This window comes from Pelodiscus sinensis, chromosome 22 (genome assembly GCF_052426305.1).
Source record: "Pelodiscus sinensis isolate ZL-2025 chromosome 22, ASM5242630v1, whole genome shotgun sequence".
In the NCBI taxonomy this organism is placed as follows: domain Eukaryota; kingdom Metazoa; phylum Chordata; order Testudines; family Trionychidae; genus Pelodiscus; species Pelodiscus sinensis.
This window is the reverse complement of record NC_143073.1, coordinates 26,359,603-26,381,445: the sequence shown is the minus strand read 5'-3', so window position 1 is coordinate 26,381,445 and position 21,843 is coordinate 26,359,603. Positions and strand designations below refer to the sequence as shown.

General features: G+C 57.1%; 1 protein-coding gene across 10 annotated transcripts; it reads left to right on the top strand.

The window, feature by feature from the left end:
* The first annotated feature begins 1,204 nt into the window (after positions 1 to 1,204).
* Positions 1,205 to 20,203, top strand: LOC142819683 (ly6/PLAUR domain-containing protein 5-like). Of its 10 annotated transcripts, none has more exons than XM_075908223.2 (8): positions 1,215 to 1,359; positions 2,184 to 2,284; positions 9,373 to 9,469; positions 10,371 to 10,464; positions 10,799 to 10,930; positions 11,265 to 11,441; positions 11,642 to 11,791; positions 15,278 to 20,203. In XM_075908223.2, exons 4-8 carry the CDS (start codon positions 10,392 to 10,394, stop codon positions 15,526 to 15,528), a joined length of 783 nt encoding a protein of 260 aa, XP_075764338.2. In that variant the 5' UTR covers positions 1,215 to 1,359; positions 2,184 to 2,284; positions 9,373 to 9,469; positions 10,371 to 10,391; the 3' UTR covers positions 15,529 to 20,203. The 10 variants fall into 10 exon arrangements, with proteins under 10 accessions (XP_089628457.1, XP_075764335.2, XP_089628456.1 ...); XM_075908221.2 differs by having other exon boundaries at positions 9,343 to 9,469; XM_075908219.2 differs by lacking the exon at positions 9,373 to 9,469.
* Positions 20,204 to 21,843: the final 1,640 nt, after the last annotated feature.

Here is a 21,843-nt window from a genome sequence, read left to right as displayed (position 1 = left end):
CTCCTCCAGGACATCAGCTCGAACGGCGAGAACCCCGTGGACTCCTGGGGCACCTCCCTGTATGCGAACAGCAGGTGGGTAGGGACTTGTCCCAGTCCTGCGGGTGCTGGTGCATAAAGGTCCATAGCATCTGCTTCCGAGTCCCATTGAACCTCCCCACCAGCCCATTGGTCTGGGGGTGATACGCCGAGGCCCAGGGGTGCTGGACCCTGCACTTCTCCCACAAGCACCGGAGCAGGGCCGACATGAAGTTGGACCCTTGGTCCGTGAGGACTCCTGGGGGAAGTCCACGGTCTGCCACCGTGTCCGCCTCGATAGGGGGCAGAGCCACGGCCTGGGGTGGTGGGTCGCGAAATCCACCGCTACCAGGACGTATTTCTTCCCCGTCCGGCTGAAGGGCCCACGAGATCTATTGCTGCCTTCTCGAAAGGCTCCTCTACAATGGGCCGGCGCCTCAAGGCAGCTTGCCCCCGTCTCGGGCAGTCCCCTCTCCCTGCACAGCCCGACAATGTCTGCCTTCATCTCCCCGCCGCTCCCCGGGGCGGACTCACTGGCCCATGTTGCAGCGCCCCACGGCTCCCAGGAATCGCTTCTCCCCGCCTCCAGCGCCTGGCTCTTGCAAGCCCCTTCCCTCTCCTGCCCCCGTCACTCGCTGCTGGAAGCGCCATCCACGGGTGCGGTCTATCCCACCGCTGACACCAGTGAGACGGCGCGTCGGGACCCCCCGACCCTGCAGCCCCGTTTGCAGCCAGATGTGACTCCGCCAGCCAGGCGAATAAAAGATTTGATCGCTTCTCAGAGACACGGCGCGGCACAGGAGTGATGTGCGCACAGGGGCCAGGGCAGAGCCTCAGTCCTCTTGGGGGGAAGGGGCGTCACTCCCCTCCTCGGTCTAAATTTAAAACGTTCCTAGCCCAGCCAAGACTCACCCCCCGCCCGGCCCCAGGCAGCTCCGCCTGCTGCCTTGTCCTGCTCCCAGACCCCATGTCTGGGGTCACCCGGCCCCAGGAGGGGAGACACTGACACACTTCCCCAGGGAGTCCGGCCTGGCCTCTCCCCTCATGCAGAGACAGCTGCAAAAGGGGGGGGGGGACTGAGGTGCACACAAACACAGAGACACACACACACACACACACACACACACGGAATGTAACCGCACCCCCACTACGTCACAGGCTCCCAGGGGGTGGCAGGGGAGGGGCCCAGCGCCCAGGGCTGTGCAGGGCGGGTTGTTTGTCCCAGGGAAGGGCTGTTCTTGAGAAATATCCTGCCAGTCACGTGATTCCTGGCCTGGGGCAGAGGGATCGCAGCTGATCGCGGAGGAGCCTTGGGCGCCAGAGATCCCCGAGCCCCACCCAGGTACCCGCTGCTCCTGCCGGCCCAGACCCCCCGGCTCCGTCCTCCCCTGAGCAGGGGGGCCCAGGGAGGCGGGTGCAGGAAATGCCAGGCGATGCCCCAGGGACAGGCTCCCCCAGGCTCCTCTGCTCCCCCCAGTGCTGGTGGAGGCCTGCGTGGGCTGCAGGGCTCTGTGGGGCGCCCCACACCTCCTGGCTTAGGGGGCTTGGGCTGGGAACTCAGCTGGGGAGCCTGGCAGATCCCGGAGCTAATCCCCTCTGGGCTGGACCTTTGCCTGGGACCTTCCAGCCTCTAGAGACCCCTGGTCCCCGCCCTGGCTGCCGCCCCCCCTCCAGCTCCACTGTGCTCTACCGCAGTCCTGGGGGCCTCCCGCCTCCCTCCCCCCCTCCCCGCGCACCTGGGTAGCCCAGGGCCAGCACCCGCCCTTCCCCGGGTCAGTGTGTCTGGGGCAGTTCCCACTCGACCCTGTCGCTTTCCCGACCCTGGGGCCGCAGCCACTGCCCCTGTCTCCTCCTGCCGAGCACTGGGTGGGGCAGGAGGTATCAATTCAGCACCAGGGGGAACGAGGAGAGTGGTGTCTAGTGGTTAGAGCCGCAGGCTGGGAGCCAGGATGGTGGGTTTTTCTGTCCCGGTTCGTGTGTGGCGGCTCTGGACTGTCTCCCGGGTGTAAGGGGACTGTTAGCCCCTCACTAAAACTCAGTGGGAGTTTTTGATTCTCCAGCTCCCAGTGTCAAAAGGGGAAGGGTCCGTGAGAAATCAGGGCCCTGAGACTGGCAGTCCCCAGAGACAATGGAAAGCAGCTAACACCAGCTCGGCCTGATTGACAGGTTGGACAGGCCAGAGAGAAAAGTGAGAGGCCGGGCCCCATCCTCCCTGTGAGCTGGGATTGTTCTGGGTCTGTCTGAGCAAGGAGAGAACTGAGAGACAGGTAAGAGGAGCAAGCTGTGTGGAGAGGCAGTCCTTTAGTGACAGAGCCAGGCACACACGGCCCAAGGAGTGCAAGCTGTGCCGAGGGGCAGTCCTGCAGCGACAGAGCCAGACACACACAGCCCAAGGAGTGCAAGCTGTGCTGAGGGGCAGTCCTCATAGACTCATAGACTCATAGACTCATAGACTTTAAGGTCAGAAGGGACCATTATGATCATCTAGTCTGACCCCCTGCACCGTGCAGGCCACAGAATCTCGCCCACCCCTCTTAGAATAATCCTCTCACCTATGTCTCAGATATTGAAGCCTTCCAATACTTTGAAGGCCCCAACATGCAGAGAGTCCTTCAGCTGTGATCTGTGCCCAATGCTACAGAGGAAGGCGAAAAACCTCCAGGGCCTCTGCCAATCTACCCTGGAGGAAAATTCCTTCCTGACCCCAAATATGGCGATCAGCTAAACCCTGAGCATGTGGGCAAGACTCACCAGCCAGACACCCAGAAAGTTCCCTATAGCAACTCCTATCATCCCTCCATTGACCCATTTCCAACTGGAAATGAATGGTCAATTAGTTACCAAGATCATGTTATTTCATCCAACCATCCCCTTATCATAGAATCAGAACTGGAAGAGACCTCAGAAGGTCGTCAAGTCCAGCCCTCCGCTCTAGGCAGGACCAATCCCATCTAAATCAACCCGGCCAGGGCTTTGTCAAGCCGAGACTTAAACACCTCTAGGGATGGAGACTCCACTACTTCCCTAGGTAACCCATTCCAATGCTTCACTACCCTCCTAGTAAAATAGTTTTTCCTAATATCCAATCTGGACCTCTCCCACCACAACTTGAGACCATTGCTCCTTGTTCTGCCATCTGTCACTACTGAGAACAGCCTCTCTCCATCCTCTTTGGAACCTCCCTTCAGGAAGTTGAAGGCTGCTATCAAGTCCCCCCTCACTCTTCGCTTCTGCAGACTAAACAGACCCAAGTCCCTCAGCCTCTCCTCGTAGGTCATATGCTCCAGACCCCTAATCATTTTGGTTGCCCTCCGCTGGACCCTCTCCAATGCGTCCGCATCCTTTTTGTAGTGGGGGGCCCAGAACTGGACACAGTACTCCAGATGTGGCCTCACCAAAGCCGAATAAAGGGGAATAATGACATCTCTGGATCTGCTGGCAATGCTCCTCTTAATGCATCCTAATATGCCATTAGCCTTCTTGGCTACAAGGGCACACTGTTGACTCATATCTAGCTTCTCATCCACTGTAACCCCCAGGTCCTTTTCTGCAGAACTACTACTTAACTGGTTGGTCCCCAGCCTGTAACTATGCTTGGGATTCTTCCGTCCCAAGTGCAGGACTCTACACTTGTCTTTGTTGAATCTCATGAGATTTCTAGTGGCCCAATCCTCCAATTTGTCCAAGTCACTCTGGACCCTCTCTCTGCCCTTAAGCGTATCTACCTCTCCCCCTAGCTTAGTGTCATCTGCAAACTTGCTGAGGGTGCAATCTATCCCCTCATCCAGGTCATTAATAAAGATATTGAACAAAACCGGTCCTAGAACCGAACCTTGGGGCACTCCACTAGAAACCGACCTCCATCCTGACATCGAACCGTTGATCACTACCCGCTGGGCCCGGCCTTCTAGCCATCTTTCTATCCATTTTACCGTCCATTTATCCAATCCGCATTCCCTTAACTTGCTGGCAAGAATATTGTGGGAGACCGTATCAAAAGCCTTGCTAAAGTCAAGGTATATAACATCCACTGACTTTCCCATGTCCACTGAGCCAGTTACCTCATCATAGAAGCTAATCAGATTGGTCAAGCACGACTTGCCCTTTGTGAATCCATGCTGACTATTCCTGATCACTTTCCTCTCATTCAAGTGTCTCAAAATGGATTCCTTTATGATCCCTTCCATGATTTTTCCAGGAACCGAGGTAAGACTGACCGGCCTATAGTTCCCTGGATCGTCCTTCTTCCCTTTTTTGAAGATGGGCACTACATTTGCCTTTTTCCAATCATCTGGGATTTCGCCCGATCTCCACGACTTTTCAAAGATAATGGCCAAAGGCTCCTCAATGACATTTGCCAACTCCTTCAGTACCCTTGGGTGCATTAAGTCTGGACCCATGGATTTGTGTACGTTTAGTTTTTCTAAATAGTTCCTAACCTGTTCTTTACCCACCAAGGGCTGTCCATCTTCTTCCCATCTTGCGTCGCTTAGCACAGAAGTCCAGGAGCCGACCTTGTCCGTGAATACAGAGGCAAAGAAAGCATTGAGTACTTCAGCTTTCCCTACATCCTCTGTCACTAGGTTACCTCCTTCATCCATTAGGGACTGCACACCCTCTCTGATCACCTTCTTCTTGTTGACATGCCTGTAGAAACCTTTCTTGTTATCCTTCACATCCTTAGCCAGTCGCAACTCCATTTGCGCTTTCGCCTTCCTGATAACCCCCCGACATTCTCGAACTATACATTTAAGCTCCTCCCTAGTCATTTGTCCAAGTTTCCACTTTCTGTAAGCTTCCTTTTTGTGCTTAAGTACACCAAGGATTTCCCCTGTAAGCCAATCCGGTCTCCTACCAGGTTTGCCTCTCTTGCTACGTGTCGGGATGGTTTCTTTCTGTGCCTTCAATAAGGCTTCTTTAAAATACTGCCAGCTGTCCTGGACTCCTTTCCCCTTCATGTTAACATCCCAGGGGATTCTTTCCATCAGATCTCTGAGGGAGTCAAAGTCTGCTTTTTTGAAGTCCAAGGTGTGTATTTTACTACTCTCTTTCCTTCCTTTGGTCAGGATCCTGAACTCTACCATCTCATGATCACTGCTTCCCAGGTTGTCACCCACCTCTACGTCCCCTATTAGTTCCTCCCTGTTTGTGAGGAGAAGGTCAAGCTGTGCACGGCCCCTGGTCGGATCCTTCAGCACTTGTACCAAGAAGTTATCCCCAACATTCTCCAAAAACTTCCTGGATTGCCTGTGTACTGCCGTATTGGTTTCCCAACAGATGTCAGGGTGATTAAAGTCCCCCATGAGAACCAGGGCCTGCGATCTGGAAGCTTCGCTCAGTTGTTCGAAGAAAGCCTCATCTACCTCATCCACCTGGTTCGGTGGCCTGTAGCAGACACCAACCACAACATCACTGCTGTTTGCTCCTTTAAACCTGACCCATAGACTTTCAACAAGTTTTTCTCCCTCTTTATACTGGAGTTCAGAGCAATCATAGTGCTCTCTTACATATAGTGCAACTCCTCCTCCTTTTCTCCCCTGCCTATTCTTCCTGAACAATCTATACCCTTCCATGACAGCGCTCCAGTCATGCGAGTCATCCCACCAAGTCTCTGTTATCCCAATTAAATCATATTTCTTGGCCTGGGCCAGGGCCTCCAGTTCTTCCTGCTTGTTGCCCAGGCTTCTCGCATTAGTGTACAAACACCTCAGGTAACCAGTTGATTGCACTATCTTCTCCATTCGAAACTGGGGTCCTCCTTTCTCGCTCCTTGCTCTATGCATTTCTTCCCGGTATCTGACTTTCCCACTCCCCTCAGGGTTTTGGTCACCGTCCCCCGACGAACCTAGTTTAAAGCCCTCCTCACTAGGTTCGCAAGCCTGCCCGCGAAGATGCTCCTTCCTCTCTTCGTTAGGTGGATCCCATCTCTTCCTAACAATCCTTCCGCCCGGAACAGAGTCCCATGGTCGAAGAAACCAAAGCCCTCTCTGCGACACCAGCTGCGCAACCACGCATTTACGTCCTCAATTCGACGATCCCTGCCCAGTCCTTTCCCTTCAACAGGGAGGCTGGACGAGAACACCACTTGCGCTCCAAAGTCTTGGATCCTTCTTCCCAGTGCTACATAATCCGCAGCAACCCGCTCAAGGTCATTCTTGGCCGTATCATTCGTTCCTACATGGAGAAGCAGGAAGGGGTAGCGATCTGAAGGTTTGATCAGCTTGCTAAGCCTCTCAGTGACATCCCGAATGCGAGCTCCCGGTAAGCAGCACACCTCTCGAGATTCCAGGTCCGGACGGCAGAGGGATGGCTCAGTCCCTCTTAGGAGGGAGTCCCCGACCACCACCACCCGTCGTTTCCTTTTGGGGGTGGTGGCCGTGGAACCCCCATCCCTAGGACTACGCATCCCATGCCTTTCAGTAGATGGTGCTCCCTTCTGGTTTCTACCTTGTGAGGTCCCTTCCAGAGCATTCAGCACTGCAGAGCCTGTGGAGAGAGCTTGAAAGCGATTGCTTACCTCTATAGCATCGGGGGAATCCCGTGCTGGCCTTTTTCCCCTTCTAGAAGTTACATGCTGCCAGTTCTCCTCTTGGTCGCATACTGCCCTCACTGGCTCCTCTGCCTGCTGTGCTTGAAGGATCAATTGCTGCCTTCTATCGAGGAAGTCTTCATCCTCTCTGATCAAGCGTAAGGTCGACACTTGGGCCTCCAGTCCTCTAATTTTTTCTTCCAAAATCTCGACCAGCTTGCACTTGGTGCAGATGAAATCCGTTCTTTCTTCCGGGAGGAAGACAAACATGGCACACGCCGTGCAGGTAACAACAGCAGCAGACGCATCATCAACCATCGCTGCTGTCCTGGAGAAGGGATTTAAAAAGAAAGACAAGAGAACCTCCCGCCCTTCCCTCTCCCCTTCCCTACTCCCTCTCAAAACTCCCTGTTAGCAATCACCTGTTCGCAAGCTCCTTGGTCGCTTGCCCACTGCCTTATAAAGCCCCTCCCCCTACCAAGGCTCAGCCAATCAGCAGAGGCTTCTACAATTCAAACTTTAATTAGAAGCCAACAGTTTCCACCTGCCAATCAATCACAGCCCCTACCAATCACAGCACAAACTATCAAGGGCCAGGCACACACGGCCCAAGGAGTGCAAGCTGTGCCGAGGGGCAGTCCTGCAGCGACAGAGCCAGACACACACAGCCCAAGGAGTGCAAGCTGTGCTAAGGGGCAGTCCTGCAGCGACAGAGGCAGGCACACAAAGCCCAAGGAGTGCAAGCTGTGCTGAGGGGCAGTCCTGCAGCGACAGAGCCAGGCACACACAGCCCAAGGAGTGCAAGCTGTGCCGAGGGGCAGTCCTGCAGTGACAGAGCCAGGCACACACGGCCCAAGGAGTGCAAGCTGTGCCGAGGGGCAGTCCTGCAGCGACAGAGCCAGACACACACAGCCCAAGGAGTGCAAGCTGTGCGGAGGGGCAGTCCTGCAGCGACAGAGCCAGGCACACACAGCCCAAGGAGTGCAAGCTGTGCTGAGGGGCAGTCCTGCAGGGACAGAGCCAGGCACACACAGCCCAAGGAGTGCAAGCTGTGCTGAGGGGCAGTCCTGCAGGGACAGAGCCAGGTACACACGGCCCAAGGAGTGCAAGCTGTGCCGAGGGGCAGTCCTGCAGGGACAGAGCCAGACACACACAGCCCAAGGAGTGCAAGCTGTGCTGAGGGGCAGTCCTGCAGGGACAGAGCCAGACACACACAGCCCAAGGAGTGCAAGCTGTGCTGAGGGGCAGTCCTGCAGGGACAGAGCCAGGCACACACAGCCCAAGGAGTGCAAGCTGTGCTGAGGGGCAGTCCTGCAGTGACAGAGCCAGGCACACACAGCCCAAGGAGTGCAAGCTGTGCTGAGGGGCAGTCCTGCAGCGACAGAGCCAGGCACACACGCAGCCCAAGGAGTGCAAGCTGTGCCGAGGGGCAGTCCTGCAGTGACAGAGCCAGGCACACACAGCCCAAGGAGTACAAGCTGTGCTGAGGGGCAGTCCTGCAGTGACAGAGCCAGGCACACACAGCCCAAGGAGTGCAAGCTGTGCCGAGGGGCAGTCCTGCAGTGACAGAGCCAGGCACACACAGCCCAAGGAGTACAAGCTGTGCGGAGGGGCAGTCCTGCAGTGACAGAGCCAGGCACACACAGCCCAAGGAGTGCAAGCTGTGCCGAGGGGCAGTCCTGCAGTGACAGAGCCAGGCACACACAGCCCAAGGAGTGCAAGCTGTGCCGAGGGGCAGTCCTGCAGTGACAGAGCCAGGCACACACAGCCCAAGGAGCGCAGACCCTGTGTTGAGCAGCAGACTGGCAGTGCTCAGAGAGCCAAAAGGGACAGAGAAGCAACACAAGGAGCTGGAGACTGGCAAAGCAGCGCAGCCTGCAGCTGGGTGTGGTGAGCAGCTGGGACCAGCAAAGGCCGGGGAGAGGCTCTGGCAGGGGGATATCACCAGCCAACAGGTGTGTTGTAAGCAAAACTCGTGAAGTCATTCTGCCGCTCTACTCTGCACTAGTTAGGCCTCAGCTGGAGTACTGTGTCCAGTTCTGGGCACCACATTTCAAGAAAGATGTGGAGAAATTGGAAAGGGTACAGAGAAGAGCGACAAGAATGATGAAAGGTTTAGAGAACATGACCTATGAAGCCAGGCTTCATGAACTGGGCTTCTTTAGTTTGGAAAAAAGAAGATTAAGGGGGGACATGATAGCGGTTTTCAAATATCTAAAAGGGTGTCACAAGGAGGAAGGAGAAAATTTGTTCCTCTTGGTTTCTGAGGACAGGACAAGGAGTAACGGGCTTAAAGTGCAGCAGGGGAGGTTTAGATTGGACATTAGGAAAAAATTCCTAACTGTCAGGGTGGTCAAATATTGGAATAAATTGCCAAGGGAGGTGGTGGAATCTCCCTCTCTGGAGATATTTAAGAACAGGTTAGATAGACATCTGTCAGGGATGGTGTAGATGGAGCTTGGTCCTGCCTTGAGGGCGGGGGGCTGGACTCGATGACCTCTCGAGGTCCCTTCCAGTCCTATGATTCTATGATTCTATGAAGAGGCCCAGCAGGCCAGACTGGGAGAGGGGTCTGGCCGCTTAGAGCATGAGGCTGTGTGGTCCTGCCAGAGCAAGCATGTCCAGCCTGCAGCCCCCCCGCAGCACATCCAGGGCCTCTACGGGGCCTCTAAGGAAGAGACTGTGGACTGCCCTTACACTCTGCAGGCTGCTGGTTTGATGTCCCCGTGCTGCAGAGCAGGGCTGTGTGTTCTCATTGAACCAGTCTCATTTTTTCTTATTCTTCTCTTTAATCAGTTGCTGTTTAATAAAATCGTATTTGCTTAGAACCTTATGAAGTGATCCCTGGGCCCAGAAAGCCTGCAGTGTGAGGAGCGCACCTCGGAGTGGGGACACCCTGACTCCCGCCCCTAGTGATGACAAGGTCGGGGATCAAGCCCCAGGAAACCTGGGCCCAGCCTTGTTGGGGTTTCGAGGACTCTGCTACTCAAGAGAGTAGAGGGGGAGCCCTCAGGATCAGGGAGCCGTGGAGTAAAGGAAGTGGGAGCGGGGACTCAGATCCTGTCGCTGGTCCATTTCACCGGGGTGTATAGAAGCCAGGAAAGTTCCCCACAATAGCGGGACCATTCCCCTGCTTACACAGAGGGGAGATGGGGCGATGCAGGCCCGGGGCTCCCCAGAACAGAGCAGGAGCCCGTCTAGCCTGGGGTCTGGGTTCCAGCAGGGGCTCCCGCTGGGCTGCAGAGGAAGGGGCGAGCGGGCCGGGGTGGAATGAGCTGCCCCCGGGAGCTGTGCTCCTTCCTGACCCGGGTGGAGGGGCGTTTAGCTCCCAGCCTGGAGCACGGGGGTTACCCCCAGGAACTCTGGATTTTCCCCTGGGTTCTACAGACTCTGCTGCCCAAGCGGGTCCTCAGCCAGCTCCAGTAGCAGTGAGTTCCGCAGGGTAACGGTGCGCAGGGGAATGGATATCGGTTAATAGTTACCAACCCCCAAGCCACCTCAGTGGGACTCAGATCACAGGGACCCCCCTACACTTGGACTGGGCTGTCCCCTCTTAAACCGGGACCCTCCCACTTGGACTGGGACTCCCCTACTTGGACCAGCACCCCACCACCCCCCGGACAGGACCACCCCCCAGAGGGCACTGCTGTCACAGAGGGGACGTGCTGCGTGGGACAGTGTCAGGGGAAGGGGCTAGGAGCCAGGACTCTGGGCTGTACCCCAGCAGGGGGAGGGCAGTGAGCCCTAGTGGGTAAGAGCAGGAGGCCTCTGGGTCCTTGGTCACCTCTCAGATGCCTGAGCCAGTGTTGCCCCTCGCTCTGCAGCACACCGGAGCCTGCAAGAAAATGCTCCCCCCTGACTCCAGGCAGGTCCTGAAGGGGGCGCTGTGCTGCCTGCTCTCAGCCCTGCTGCTCCAAGGTACTCACTTGGGAAGGGGAGTGGAGTCTAGTGGTTAGAGCAGGTTGGGAGGCTGAGAGCCAGGACCCCTGGGTTGTCTCCTTGGCTCTGGGACAGGAGTGGGGGTTAGTGGTTAGAGAAGAGGGGCCTGGGCGCCAGAACCCCTGGGTTTTCTCTCTGACTGTGGGAAGGGAGTGGGGCTAATGGTTAGAGCGAGGCGGGGGGGGGGGTCTGGGCACCACGACTCCTGGGTTCTCTCCCAGGTTCTGGCAATGGAGAGGGGTCTAGTGGTTAGAGCTGGGGGGGGAATGACTCCCGGGCTCTGTGCCCTCCTCTCCCATCTCCTCTCTCCCAGTGGCCGTCGGGCTGGAGTGCTACAGCTACACGGGCTCCTTCACGAATGAAATCTCCCTGGGCCAGGTGCCCGTGGTGACGTGCGGGCCAGCGCAGAACGTCTGTGCCGAGGGGGTGACTGCGCTGAGCCTCGGTAATGGTGCCCGGAGATCGGGGCCCCCTGAGACCGCGCTGCTCCCCGAGGGACAGGCCTGGGGAGGGTGTTGGGGGCTCCTGGGCCACTGATTCGGGGTGTAGCTCAGATCCAGAGGTGGCAGGGGTGGGGTCTCAGGGTGGGTGTAAGCAGGAGGGGCCGGAGGTGGGGTGTCTGGATGGCTGGGCCCATGGGGGTGTGGGCAGGGTGGGGATGGGGTGTCACGGTGGCTGGGCTGGTGGATGTAACTTGGAAGGGGGAGGGGTGGCTGGGCTGGTGGGCGTGAGCCAGCGAGGGCCTGTGGAACTCCCTGCCTCAGGGTCGCTCTCCGCAGGTGACCAGAGGATGGTGGTGGTGCTGAAGAAGGGCTGCCACATGGGGGACTTCCGGGACTTCACCTCCAAGACCTATGGGCTGAATCTCCCCAGCTACAGCCACGCCCGGTTCTGCAACACCAGCCTCTGTAACAACCTGTACCAGAACAACAGCCACCTGCCGGCCTTCCCCACAGGTACAACCGCCCCCTGGCCTGGGGGGAGAAGGAATGGGGCATGGGGCCTGGAGTGCCAGCCCTGATCCCAGCTCTTCGGGGGGCTCTGTGTGAACTGAGTCTCTGGGTCTCAGCTCTGATCGTGAGCCTCCCCCCCCGCCGTCCCCCTGAATCCAGATCAAGGGGGGCTGGATCCTCACCACTTCCCCCCCTGCCCACAGCGCCCCCCCCCACCAACAGCTCCACCAGCCTCCTCTGCTACAGCTGTATCGGGACCACCCCGGAGAGCTGCTCCCCGGACAGCGCCCAGCAGACCCGCTGCTACTACGACTCCCCGAGCTGCTTCAACGGGACGGCCACGGCCACCATCGGTAGGAGGGGCTGTCGGGAGCCGCCGGGCACAGTAGGCTCCGGGGATGGGGCACCCAGGGCGAGGGCTGGCTCAGTGGGGCAGGAAAAGGGGCCGGGGCCTTTCCCCTCGAGGGGGCGCTGGCTGGCTCGGTGGTGGGGACCTGAGGGCTCAGGCGGCGGTGGCAGGGCCAGGCGGAACGTAATTGCACCCACAAAGGCAGCTGCACGTGCATGAGCCAGGTCAGACTGCACAGGGCCCCGTGTCCCCCGGCTCCCCCGGCCTCCTGCCGACACCGCCAGCTGTGCGGGACCCCCCCGGGCCGCCCCCCCCAAGCCGGGAGCGACTGTCCCCCGCGGCGCCAGGGAGCGCGAGCGGTGCTGTGGGTCGGTGCTGGCAGAGGGGCGAGTTCGAGGCGTCTGCGCCCTGCGGCAGCCGCGTCTTCGGGGGTCCGGCGTGAGCGCGCTCTGCAGGCAGAGTCGGTCCGGGACCCACTCGCTGCGCTGTCACTCGCGGGGGCTGTCCGTCAGCGTCTCTCCCAGTGCCCATTGGACGCAGGAATTACGGTGGGAGGGGCTGGTGGCTGCCCCGCCCTCACAGCCCAGGGCAGGACACGCCCCCTCTGGCCCGGCTCCGGCTCGGCACACGCCTCGCAGGTGACTCACAGACGGGGAAGCCCCGAACGTTCACGCAGCAAGCGCTGACTGCTAGGCTGCACAGCCGAGAGCCCTGGCCAGCTGTCACGCGGCTGGGGGGGGGGGGGGGGCGTGTCCGCGAGGGGACTCATTGTCCCGGGGTGTGAAATGAGAAATCCAGGGCGGAACCGACGATTTCAGAAACATCCAAAATGGGAGCGTTTGGCCTTCGAGGAACCTTTGGGTTTCTGCATCCTGGCCTAGGCCCGGGGAGGGCAGACGGGAGGCGCGTAGGGATGGTGTGGGCCACACGGCTGGCGGGGGCTGTCTAGGGGAGAGGGGGATATGGGGGTGGGTGGAAGGGTGGCTGGAGGGGTGTATGTGGGGATGGTAGGATGGATGGATGGACGCAGGGGCAGATGACTGTTTTGCGGGGCCCCGGGCAGCATAATTCCGTGGGGGTCCCCCTTTGCCACGGCGCATGCGCGGGGCTTTCTGAAGCGCGGGGCCCGGGGCGGCCGCCCCGTTCGCCCTGCCCTATATCCGCCCCTGGTTGGACGAACGGACGGACGGACGGACGGACGGAGGGATGGGTGGAACGGTGTACACAGGGATGGACAGACGAGTAGAGGGGCGTGGATGGGGATGGACGGACGGGCAGCTGGAGGGGTGTGAACAGGGATGGATGAAGGCCTGATGAGGGACAGATGGACAGAAGCTGTCCGAGAGGTGGGCTGGCCGGAGGGCATCCGAGGGGTGGGCTGGCTGGACAGATGGACGGACGGAGGCTGTCCGAGGGGTGGGCTGGCTGGACAGACGGATGGAGGGTGTGTCATGGCTCCTTCCCCACTCTGGCATGATAAATGCAGAAGTGGGGGCCAGCAAGTGTACCCCAAAGCCTTATCGACCAGGCTTTGGTATAAAACTTCCCCCAAGATCTTAAAAACCTAGAACTTGGGAATAAAACTTCCGCTGCCACCACCCAAATGTTGCTAAAGAAACCAGGGGAAAGATCATTTGGGAAATCTTCCCCCTAAAACAAAAGTCAGGGCACACCATTAACCACTGCCAGGTTAATAAAAGAAAAGAAAGAACTTTTATTATTACAACAATATTCTGGTTGCAGGTATAATGACTAGAGAGGAAGGTAACAAAATACACTCCTGGAGAAACTCCATGGGCCTAGAACTTAGTTACAAAGAAAAGCCAAAACATCTTTTAAGCAGGGCCAGATCTCAGATCCCTACCCAATCCTTAAAACAATAAAACCTAACGAAACTGCCTAAACTTTACCCTACTTACAGAAAGTGAAGAATGATGCCTTGGAGAGAGAGAGAGAGAGACATGCTTGTCCCTCTCTGTAGCTGCAGAGAACTCTCAGAGAGACAAAAGGGAGAAAAAAAAAACCCAAATTCCTTTGTCCCAGTTTGAAAAGTCCCACCTACATTCCTATTGGTCACTCCACCTGGCTAGGTGTAGTTAACCCCTTAATCCCCAGGCTGCTGGCTAACCCTCATAATCATGACAGGGTGTCCAAGGGGTGGGCTGGCCGGACAGATGGACGGACGGAGGGCGTCCGAGGGGTGGGCTGGCTGGACAGACGGACGGATGGAGGGCGTCCGAGGGGTGGGCTGGCTGGACAGACGGACGGATGGAGGGCGTCCGAGGGGTGGGCTGGCTGGACAGATGGACGGACGGAGGGCGTCCGAGGGGTGGGCTGGACAGTCGGACGGACGGAGGGCGTCCGAGGGGTGGGCTGGCTGGACAGACGGATGGAGGCTGTCCGAGGGTGGGCTGGACAGTTGGACGGATGGAGGGCATCCGAGGGGTGGGCTGGACAGTCGGACGGATGGAGGCTGTCCGAGGGGTGGGCTGGACAGTCGGACGGACGGAGGGCATCCGAGGGATGGGCTGGACAGTCGGACGGACGGAGGGCGTCCGAGGGGTGGGCTGGACAGTCGGACGGACGGAGGGCGTCCGAGGGGTGGGCTGGACAGTCGGACGGACGGAGGGTCTCCGAGGGGTGGGCTGGACAGTCGGACGGATGGAGGGTCTCCGAGGGGCGGGCTGGACAGTCGGACGGATGGAGGGCGTCCGAGGGGTGGGCTGGACAGTCGGACGGATGGAGGCTGTCCGAGGGGTGGGCTGGACAGTCGGACGGATGGAGGCTGTCCGAGGGGTGGGCTGGACAGTCGGACGGACGGAGGGCGTCCGAGGGGTGGGCTGGACAGTCGGACAGATGGAGGCTGTCCGAGGGGCGGGCTGGCTGGACAGATGGACGGACGGAGGGCGTCCGAGGGGTGGGCTGGACAGTCGGACGGATGGAGGGCGTCCGAGGGGCGGGCTGGACAGTCGGACGGACGGAGGGCGTCCGAGGGGTGGGCTGGCTGGACAGATGGACGGACGGAGGGCGTCCAAGGGGCGGGCTGGACAGTCAGACGGACGGAGGGCGTCCAAGGGGTGGGCTGGACAGTCGGACGGACGGAGGGCGTCCGAGGGGTGGGCTGGCTGGACAGATGGACGGACGGAGGGCGTCCGAGGGGCGGGCTGGACAGTCGGACGGACGGAGGGCGTCCGAGGGGTGGGCTGGACAGTCGGACGGACGGAGGGCGTCCGAGGGGCGGGCTGGACAGTCGGACGGACGGAGGGCGTCCGAGGGGTGGGCTGGACAGTCGGACGGACGGAGGGCGTCCGAGGGGCGGGCTGGACAGTCGGACGGATGGAGGGTCTCCGAGGGGCGGGCTGGACAGTCGGACGGACGGAGGCTGTCCGAGGGGCGGGCTGGCCAGCGGGCGCACACAGGGTGCCGGGAGGCGGCTGTGCCCGGGCCGGGCGGGTCTGGGCGCCGTCTGACCCCTGTCTCCGCGCTCTAGGGGACTTTGCGGTGCCCATCTACCTCCGCTCCTGCCAGGCCGGGGGCTGCGCGTCCCTGACTATCAGCGACTCCTGGATGACCCTGCACATCGAGACGTCATCCTGCTGCGGAAAGCCCCTCTGCAACCGCGAGCCGGGGCCGGCGCCTACGACCACCAGCCCCAGCACCAGCGCCGGCCCCCGCCCGCCCCCACCCACCCTGCTGCTGCTGCTGCTGCTGCTGCTGGGGACCCTGGCCCTGGGGGGCTGAGAGGGCAGCCCCGGATGGGGGGGGGGAGACTCCCCCAAGGACCCTGCCCAGCCCTGGGCTCTCTGTATGGTCCGTAGACGGCCCGGAAGCCATTGCAGGCCCCTTGTGCCCCCCCAGCCCAACCAGCCCCCCCAGTTCCCACCATGCCCAGGCCCCCCGGCCGCCCTTGGGACTCCCGCCCCCCGTCGATGTGCGGCTGACCCCATAAAGTCGAGATACGCACCCTGGCTCGTTCTCGCCATCACTCCAGAGCAGGGCGGGGTCGCCCCTCCAGCCCCCCAGCCCGACCCTGCTGGGCATGGGGGGCATGGGTTGCTATGGAAACACAAGCACAGGTGGCAGGGCCCAGAGCCAGGCCAGGGCGCAGGAATCCAGCTGCCCCATCGCCGTGGCCGGCGAGTTATGTGGGCTCCTGCGGCCCATGCTCCAGGGGTGTTCAGAGCCGGGGGCCCTGTGGGCTGAGGCTAGGACGGCCTGTTCATTCCTTGGAGGGATGAATGAAGGGCAATAGCCCGGAGGGAAAAGGCAATTAAGTAACAAGTATCCTGACAGACGCAGCCCTGTTAGTCTGGTCTAGGGGAAGCAAAGGACAGGACGATGCAGCACTTTACAGACTAACAAGGTGGGTTATTTGGTGATGAGCTTTCGTGGGCCGGAGGACAGAGCGAGCAGAGCTCCGTAGGGGGGTTGGGCTGCCAGGAAAGTGCCTTTTTTTTTGGAAGCAAGCATCAGAAAAAAGTAGCCCTTGTGTTTTAAAGTAGGTCTAAATCAAAGATTATTGCACAAAGCCAACTTTGAACTTTTCATTAGCGAACCTAAAATCAGAATGGCTGAACCCCGGGCTAACACCTTCACACTCAGAAACGTACATATTAAAGCCAATTATCAAACGGACACAAGGGCTGTGTCTACACTGGCCACTTATTCCGGAAAATCAGCCGCTTTTCCGGAATAACTTGCCAGCTGTCTGCATTGGCCCCTTGAATTTCCGGAAAAGAACTGACGATCTACTGTAAAATCATCAGAGCTTTTCCGGAAAAACTATGCTGCTCCCGTTCGGGCAAAAGTCCTTTTCCGGAAAACTGTTCCAGAAAAGGGCCAGTGTAGACAGCAGAGATTTCTTTTCTGCAAAAAAGCCCCGATGGCAAAAATGACGATCGGGGCTTTTTTGCGGAAAAGCGCGTCTAGATTGGCCACGGACGCTTTTCTGCAAAAAGTGCATTTCCGGAAAAGCATCCTGCCAATGTAGACGCGCTTTTTCCGAAAATGCTTATAACGGAAAACTTTTCTATTATAAGCATTTCCGGAAAATCATGCCAGTGTAGACGTAGCCTAGGTGTTACCATTTGAGAGTGTTTGCTTTATTACAAAATAGTCAGGGAGAAAGTTATAAGACTATTGAAAACATTGAAAAATGTCTTATACATCACTAGAACAAAACCAAGCAGTACGTTATGATAAGATTTTGACCAATCCATTACGTTACAGAATCACCCGACAATATTTTACAAAATCTTTGGTTTGAATATAGACATCATTATGGAACATCCATGCAGGCATAATGGTATGGTGACTTTATTTTCATGATCAATTAGACGTCACTGTAAACAGAAGAAAGTTGCTTGATTTCATGTAAAAGGACTTTGGCGGATCTAGCAAACAAAAGAGATTCTGTGAAAGAGAGTAAGGGACAAAAAGAAATAGAAAGAGTCAATTATGGACACTATTTCTTTCCTGGATTCACTTAATATGTTAGGGTATGTCTACACTACCCTCCTAGTTCGAACTACCGTTACTCCTCGTGGAATGAGGAGTAACGGTAGTTCGAACTATGCTTCCTAGTTTGAACTACCTAGTTCGTGCCGCATGTAGCCGCGTGGCACGGGGTTCGAACGAGCGGGGATTTAAAAATGGTGGCTCCCCGCTTATGCAAATGAAGCCCGGGAAATTCAAATCCCGGGCTTCATGTGCAAGTGCGGTATGCATACATTACCCTCCTAGTTCGAACTAGCGGGGTAGTGTAGACATACCTCTAAAGAGTTCTCTTTTGAAAACCCAAGTAAGATGCAGGCAATGACTGAAGATGCGTCTTTTTGTTTGTGTGTGAATATGAAGGAATTCACTTGGAGGAGTTTTGATAAAAGAACTTTACAGACTTATCATTTTCACTTCGCAAATCCTTAAGACTTTTCTTTTAATGGGAAGGGGGCTTGAAAGTTTAGAATACAGCGCATGCTGTGATAATGAATTTTGTACATTTTGATCTTCAAATTATGCAGAAGTAAAAAACCAACCACAGGTTGGACCTTTCTAATCTGGGACTGACAGGTCTGGCAACATCTAGGGTTCGGCATCCTTGGGGACCATGTGGTTGGAGCAATGTGTGTGTGTGTGGGGGGGCGGGACGGACTATGGCAGCAGAATCATAGATGTTGCCAGACCAGAGAACCCCAGTAGCGGAGCCAGGTTGACAGCACGGGGCCAGCGGCTGAGGACCCAGCTGGGTCGGGAGAGGAGCTGAGCCAAGTGCCCTCGGGTCGTCATTGACCTCCCCTAGAAAACTCCCTGGTTTGGGGCCAATCAAGTCCAGGGGTGCCGGACCAGGGAGGTCCAACCTGTACCTGCAGGTTAGGAGAGATGTTTTCAGTAATGTTTGAGATACTAATTACTAATTAAACAGCCCTGCCTTCTTAAACTCTGTGCAAATCTCAATCCTAATTTATAAAAATAAACCTTAAATATAAACCCAGGCCCACGTCCCGCTTAGTTAAATGAATGACAACTCCAAATTATTTTGGTTTACATTCATTTATTGAGCACAATTGATTAGATTTCCAATGGGCGGGAATCAGCTAATCATTATAGTTAAAACAGAGTCAACTCATGATTACTGAAAATGTTTCATCTCATTTTTTCTTCCACACCCAAGAAGCCATGTAATGGAGTACACATGCAAATAAGTTTATCTTAACTGATTGCATTCAGTTCCTCGTGGGCCAAGACTATGGATCTTTTAAGCTTGATTAGTCTCAAAAGAGCAATTTTTCTTGATTACAATGGGCAAATATACATGGCATAACAGAATATATTACATATCTGTAACAGGGCAGCTGCCCTGTACTGGCCCCTTAAGAGCCAAACCCCAGCCTGGAGCAGGCCCGGGGAGTTCAGCCCAGCTGGGCGGCATTGGCCAATTAAGGCCCAGCTGGGGGCTATAAAAGGGCAGGGCTGCTTCAGCCAAGGCAGTGTGAGCTTGGCTGCTGAGGGAGCAGGACGCTCTCTGGGGCTAGGGCAGGGCTAGAGAGTTAGGCTGGGCCAGGGTGCTCGGACAACCGGCCAGCCTGCTAGGCCTGCGGACAGGCCTGCTGGAGAGACACCAAACCCCCGGAAGGGGGGCTCAGAGCAAGTGACTTGGGCACTGCCGGAGGGCAGTGTGGCGAAGAGAGCAACGCGACCAGAAGATTCCAGAGCGGAAACGCCACGTGAGCGGAGGCCTGTGCGGGCAGAATGGACTGATTCCGGGGACAGATAACGGACCCCCGCTATGGTGGTGAGTGACCCCCCTCACATATCCAAAAACACCCTTCCTAACATACCTGCAGAATGTATGTAACAATACCTGAAACATGAGAACATCTGGAGTTGCTATTGTCTGTCACATTTATCTCTTGGATAAAAACACTAGATAGTCACCCAAATAAAATATAAGCCTACACTTTGCAACAACATACTAACCACGTAACTAAAAAGTGATAACTATGAGGATGCAGTTTAGCAATAAAAAGGTGGTTAGAATTAATCAAGGCTGTTGCCACAATGTATGTTTGTTAACTGGAATTTTTACACATTTCTAGGTAACTGAACTTTTAAAACAAAAAACAGGACTATGTAGCACTTTTTTTGATCTGAGGAAGTGGGTCTGGCCCACGAAAGCTCATCACCTATTAAACCATCTTGTTAGTCTTTAAAGTGCTACATAGTCCTGTTTTTTGTTTCATCTGCACCAGACTAACACGGCTACATTTCTACCACTGAACTTTAAAAGGCCCTACAGACTGGTTTCACATGCTCCAAGGACATGGCTTCAGATGCTGTAGATAATATTCGCAGAAAGATGAGAGGTCAAAGTATTTACGAGAAGTGAAAAAATGAACAAAGAGTTTCTAATAAATATTTCAATCTTATTCCAACATGCACTTTGATAGCAATCTATAAGTCATAGCAAAACTCTTACCTAAGAAAAAAACATGCCAAATTAGCTAACTTATACTCAGGGAGCGTTTTGTTGTTTTTTTTATAAAAGAGGTAGAGATAAGAATCTCTGCACTCAGACCACACTCAATCTTTGTCATTTATTGCGATTAAAAAAAAACGTAGTTCAACCAATTTTCTCCAATGACTGAGTTCTACATTTTATACAAAATATTGTTCCCAAACCTGTTATATGTGGAAGAACCACCTCCTACAGCTCCCAGAAGGGCGGGGGCCTGAAGGACATTGCAAAAGAAGGGGCTATATTTGTTGTAATTTTGGAAAGTATTTGCTTTTGAGGGTTATGGATCAGAGTGCTTGGTTGTTTCCATATTCAAGAGTATCAATAACGTTGATATTCTTAGTTAAATCATTGTTTCTTACGATAGTGACATTGTGCAATAAAGGGAAACCGTTAAACGCTTACGGTTTCCAGTCCATTTTTACATTATTTAGTAAAATATAAATTGGCTTACAGGGCGGGTGGGTGGGCAGGGGGCTGGCGGGGGGGGGGAACTAGACCCATTCTGGGCACCACCAAAAATTATTCAAACCTGCCGCCCCTACCATCGGCCCCACAGGCCCATCTGCCCTGGCATCCCTCCTGCCCATGGCCAGCACCTGGTGCCCAGTGGAGAAAGGAGGTGATGGGGGGGCAGGGCTGGCCGAGGTGCTGGAGCTGGGGTGGGCACCCTGGGAATGCAGGGCCCCTGCTCCTCAGCCCCTTGGCGTCACACAGGGCTGCAGCCCCACGGAGACCCAGCCGAGGGAGGGGGCACGGCTACATGAACAAAGCCGGAGCCAGCGTCTGGGCTGCAAACAACACGGGGATGGCTCACCTGGGGCTGAGATGCAGCCACCTCTGGGGCAGGGCAGCTGGCGACAGCCACACAGAACGCCCCCTGGGCTGAGGCAGCCGGGTACATGCGGACACCATGCGCTGTTGCTGACAGGGAGGGATGGGGGGCTCAGAGCCTCACACGTCTGCCCTGCTGGGACCCTGCATGCAAGCACGGCATGGGCAAGTGGGCCAGGAGAGAACCCGGGTGTCCTGGTGCTCAGACCCGCCCCCCCCCCCACTGTAACCATTAGCCCCCACTGTCCTCCCATAGCCAGTGAAGGCCGGGACAGCCCCGGACAGCCCCTCCTCTGTGCTGATGCCCAGCTGCTGTTTGGAACCAGACAGGCCGGGGATGCGAGGCTGTTGTGCAGGGGAGGGGGGCAGACACGGCAAGGGGGGGTCACTGCCCTGCAGAAGCCAGGCCCCCAACCTGGCGCCGATGGCAGCCGGCTCCCTGGAGGGGCATTGCCCTGTGGGTGCCTACGGCCGGCGGTTCCCTGCATGGCCCCTGGGCTCCGCCGGCCGGGGCCAAGGCAGGAGATGCTGAGGCGGCAGGGGGGCAGGCCGGGGGCCCCACCAGGAGGTGCCCGCGAGGGGCTCTGGTTGCTGCAGCCCCAGTGCCCATGGGCCCGACTCGGCTGCCTGGGAAGCGGGGGGGGGGGAGTGGAGAGGAACCCCCAGGCTGGGCCTGGGGCAGCCCCCCAGCAGCAGTGGGGCCGAACGTCACACCCCCTTGGTACAAGCCCCAACCTGTCCGAACCACAGGGCTAGCTCTGCCCCCTTCTGCCCGCTGCCAGCCGCCAGGCCAGGTCCTCCTCTGCCCCACGGGGGAACAGTCACTCCCCCGGCCAGGCGCCGGCTGCCCAAGAGAGCTGGGGGGGGGGGGGGGGGGCACGGGGAATAATCTGGCTTGTGGGGGGCAGTTGTCAAAGAGGGATGAGCCCCCTCCCTCCCCCCCACACAGCCCCTGAGTGAGAGAGGAAACAGTTCAGAGCTGTGCTTGTTGTTGCCCGAAATTCCACCCCTCCCAGCCCCAGGGAGAGACCCCCGAGTCCTGGCTCCCAGCCCCCTCTAACCACTAGCCCCCACTGCCCTCCTGAGCCAGGGAGAGACCCCCGAGTCCTGGCTCCCAGCCCCCCTCTAACCACTAGCTCCCACTGCCCTCCCAGTGCCAGGGAGAGACCCCCGAGTCCTGGCTCCCAGCCCCCCCAACCACTAGCCCC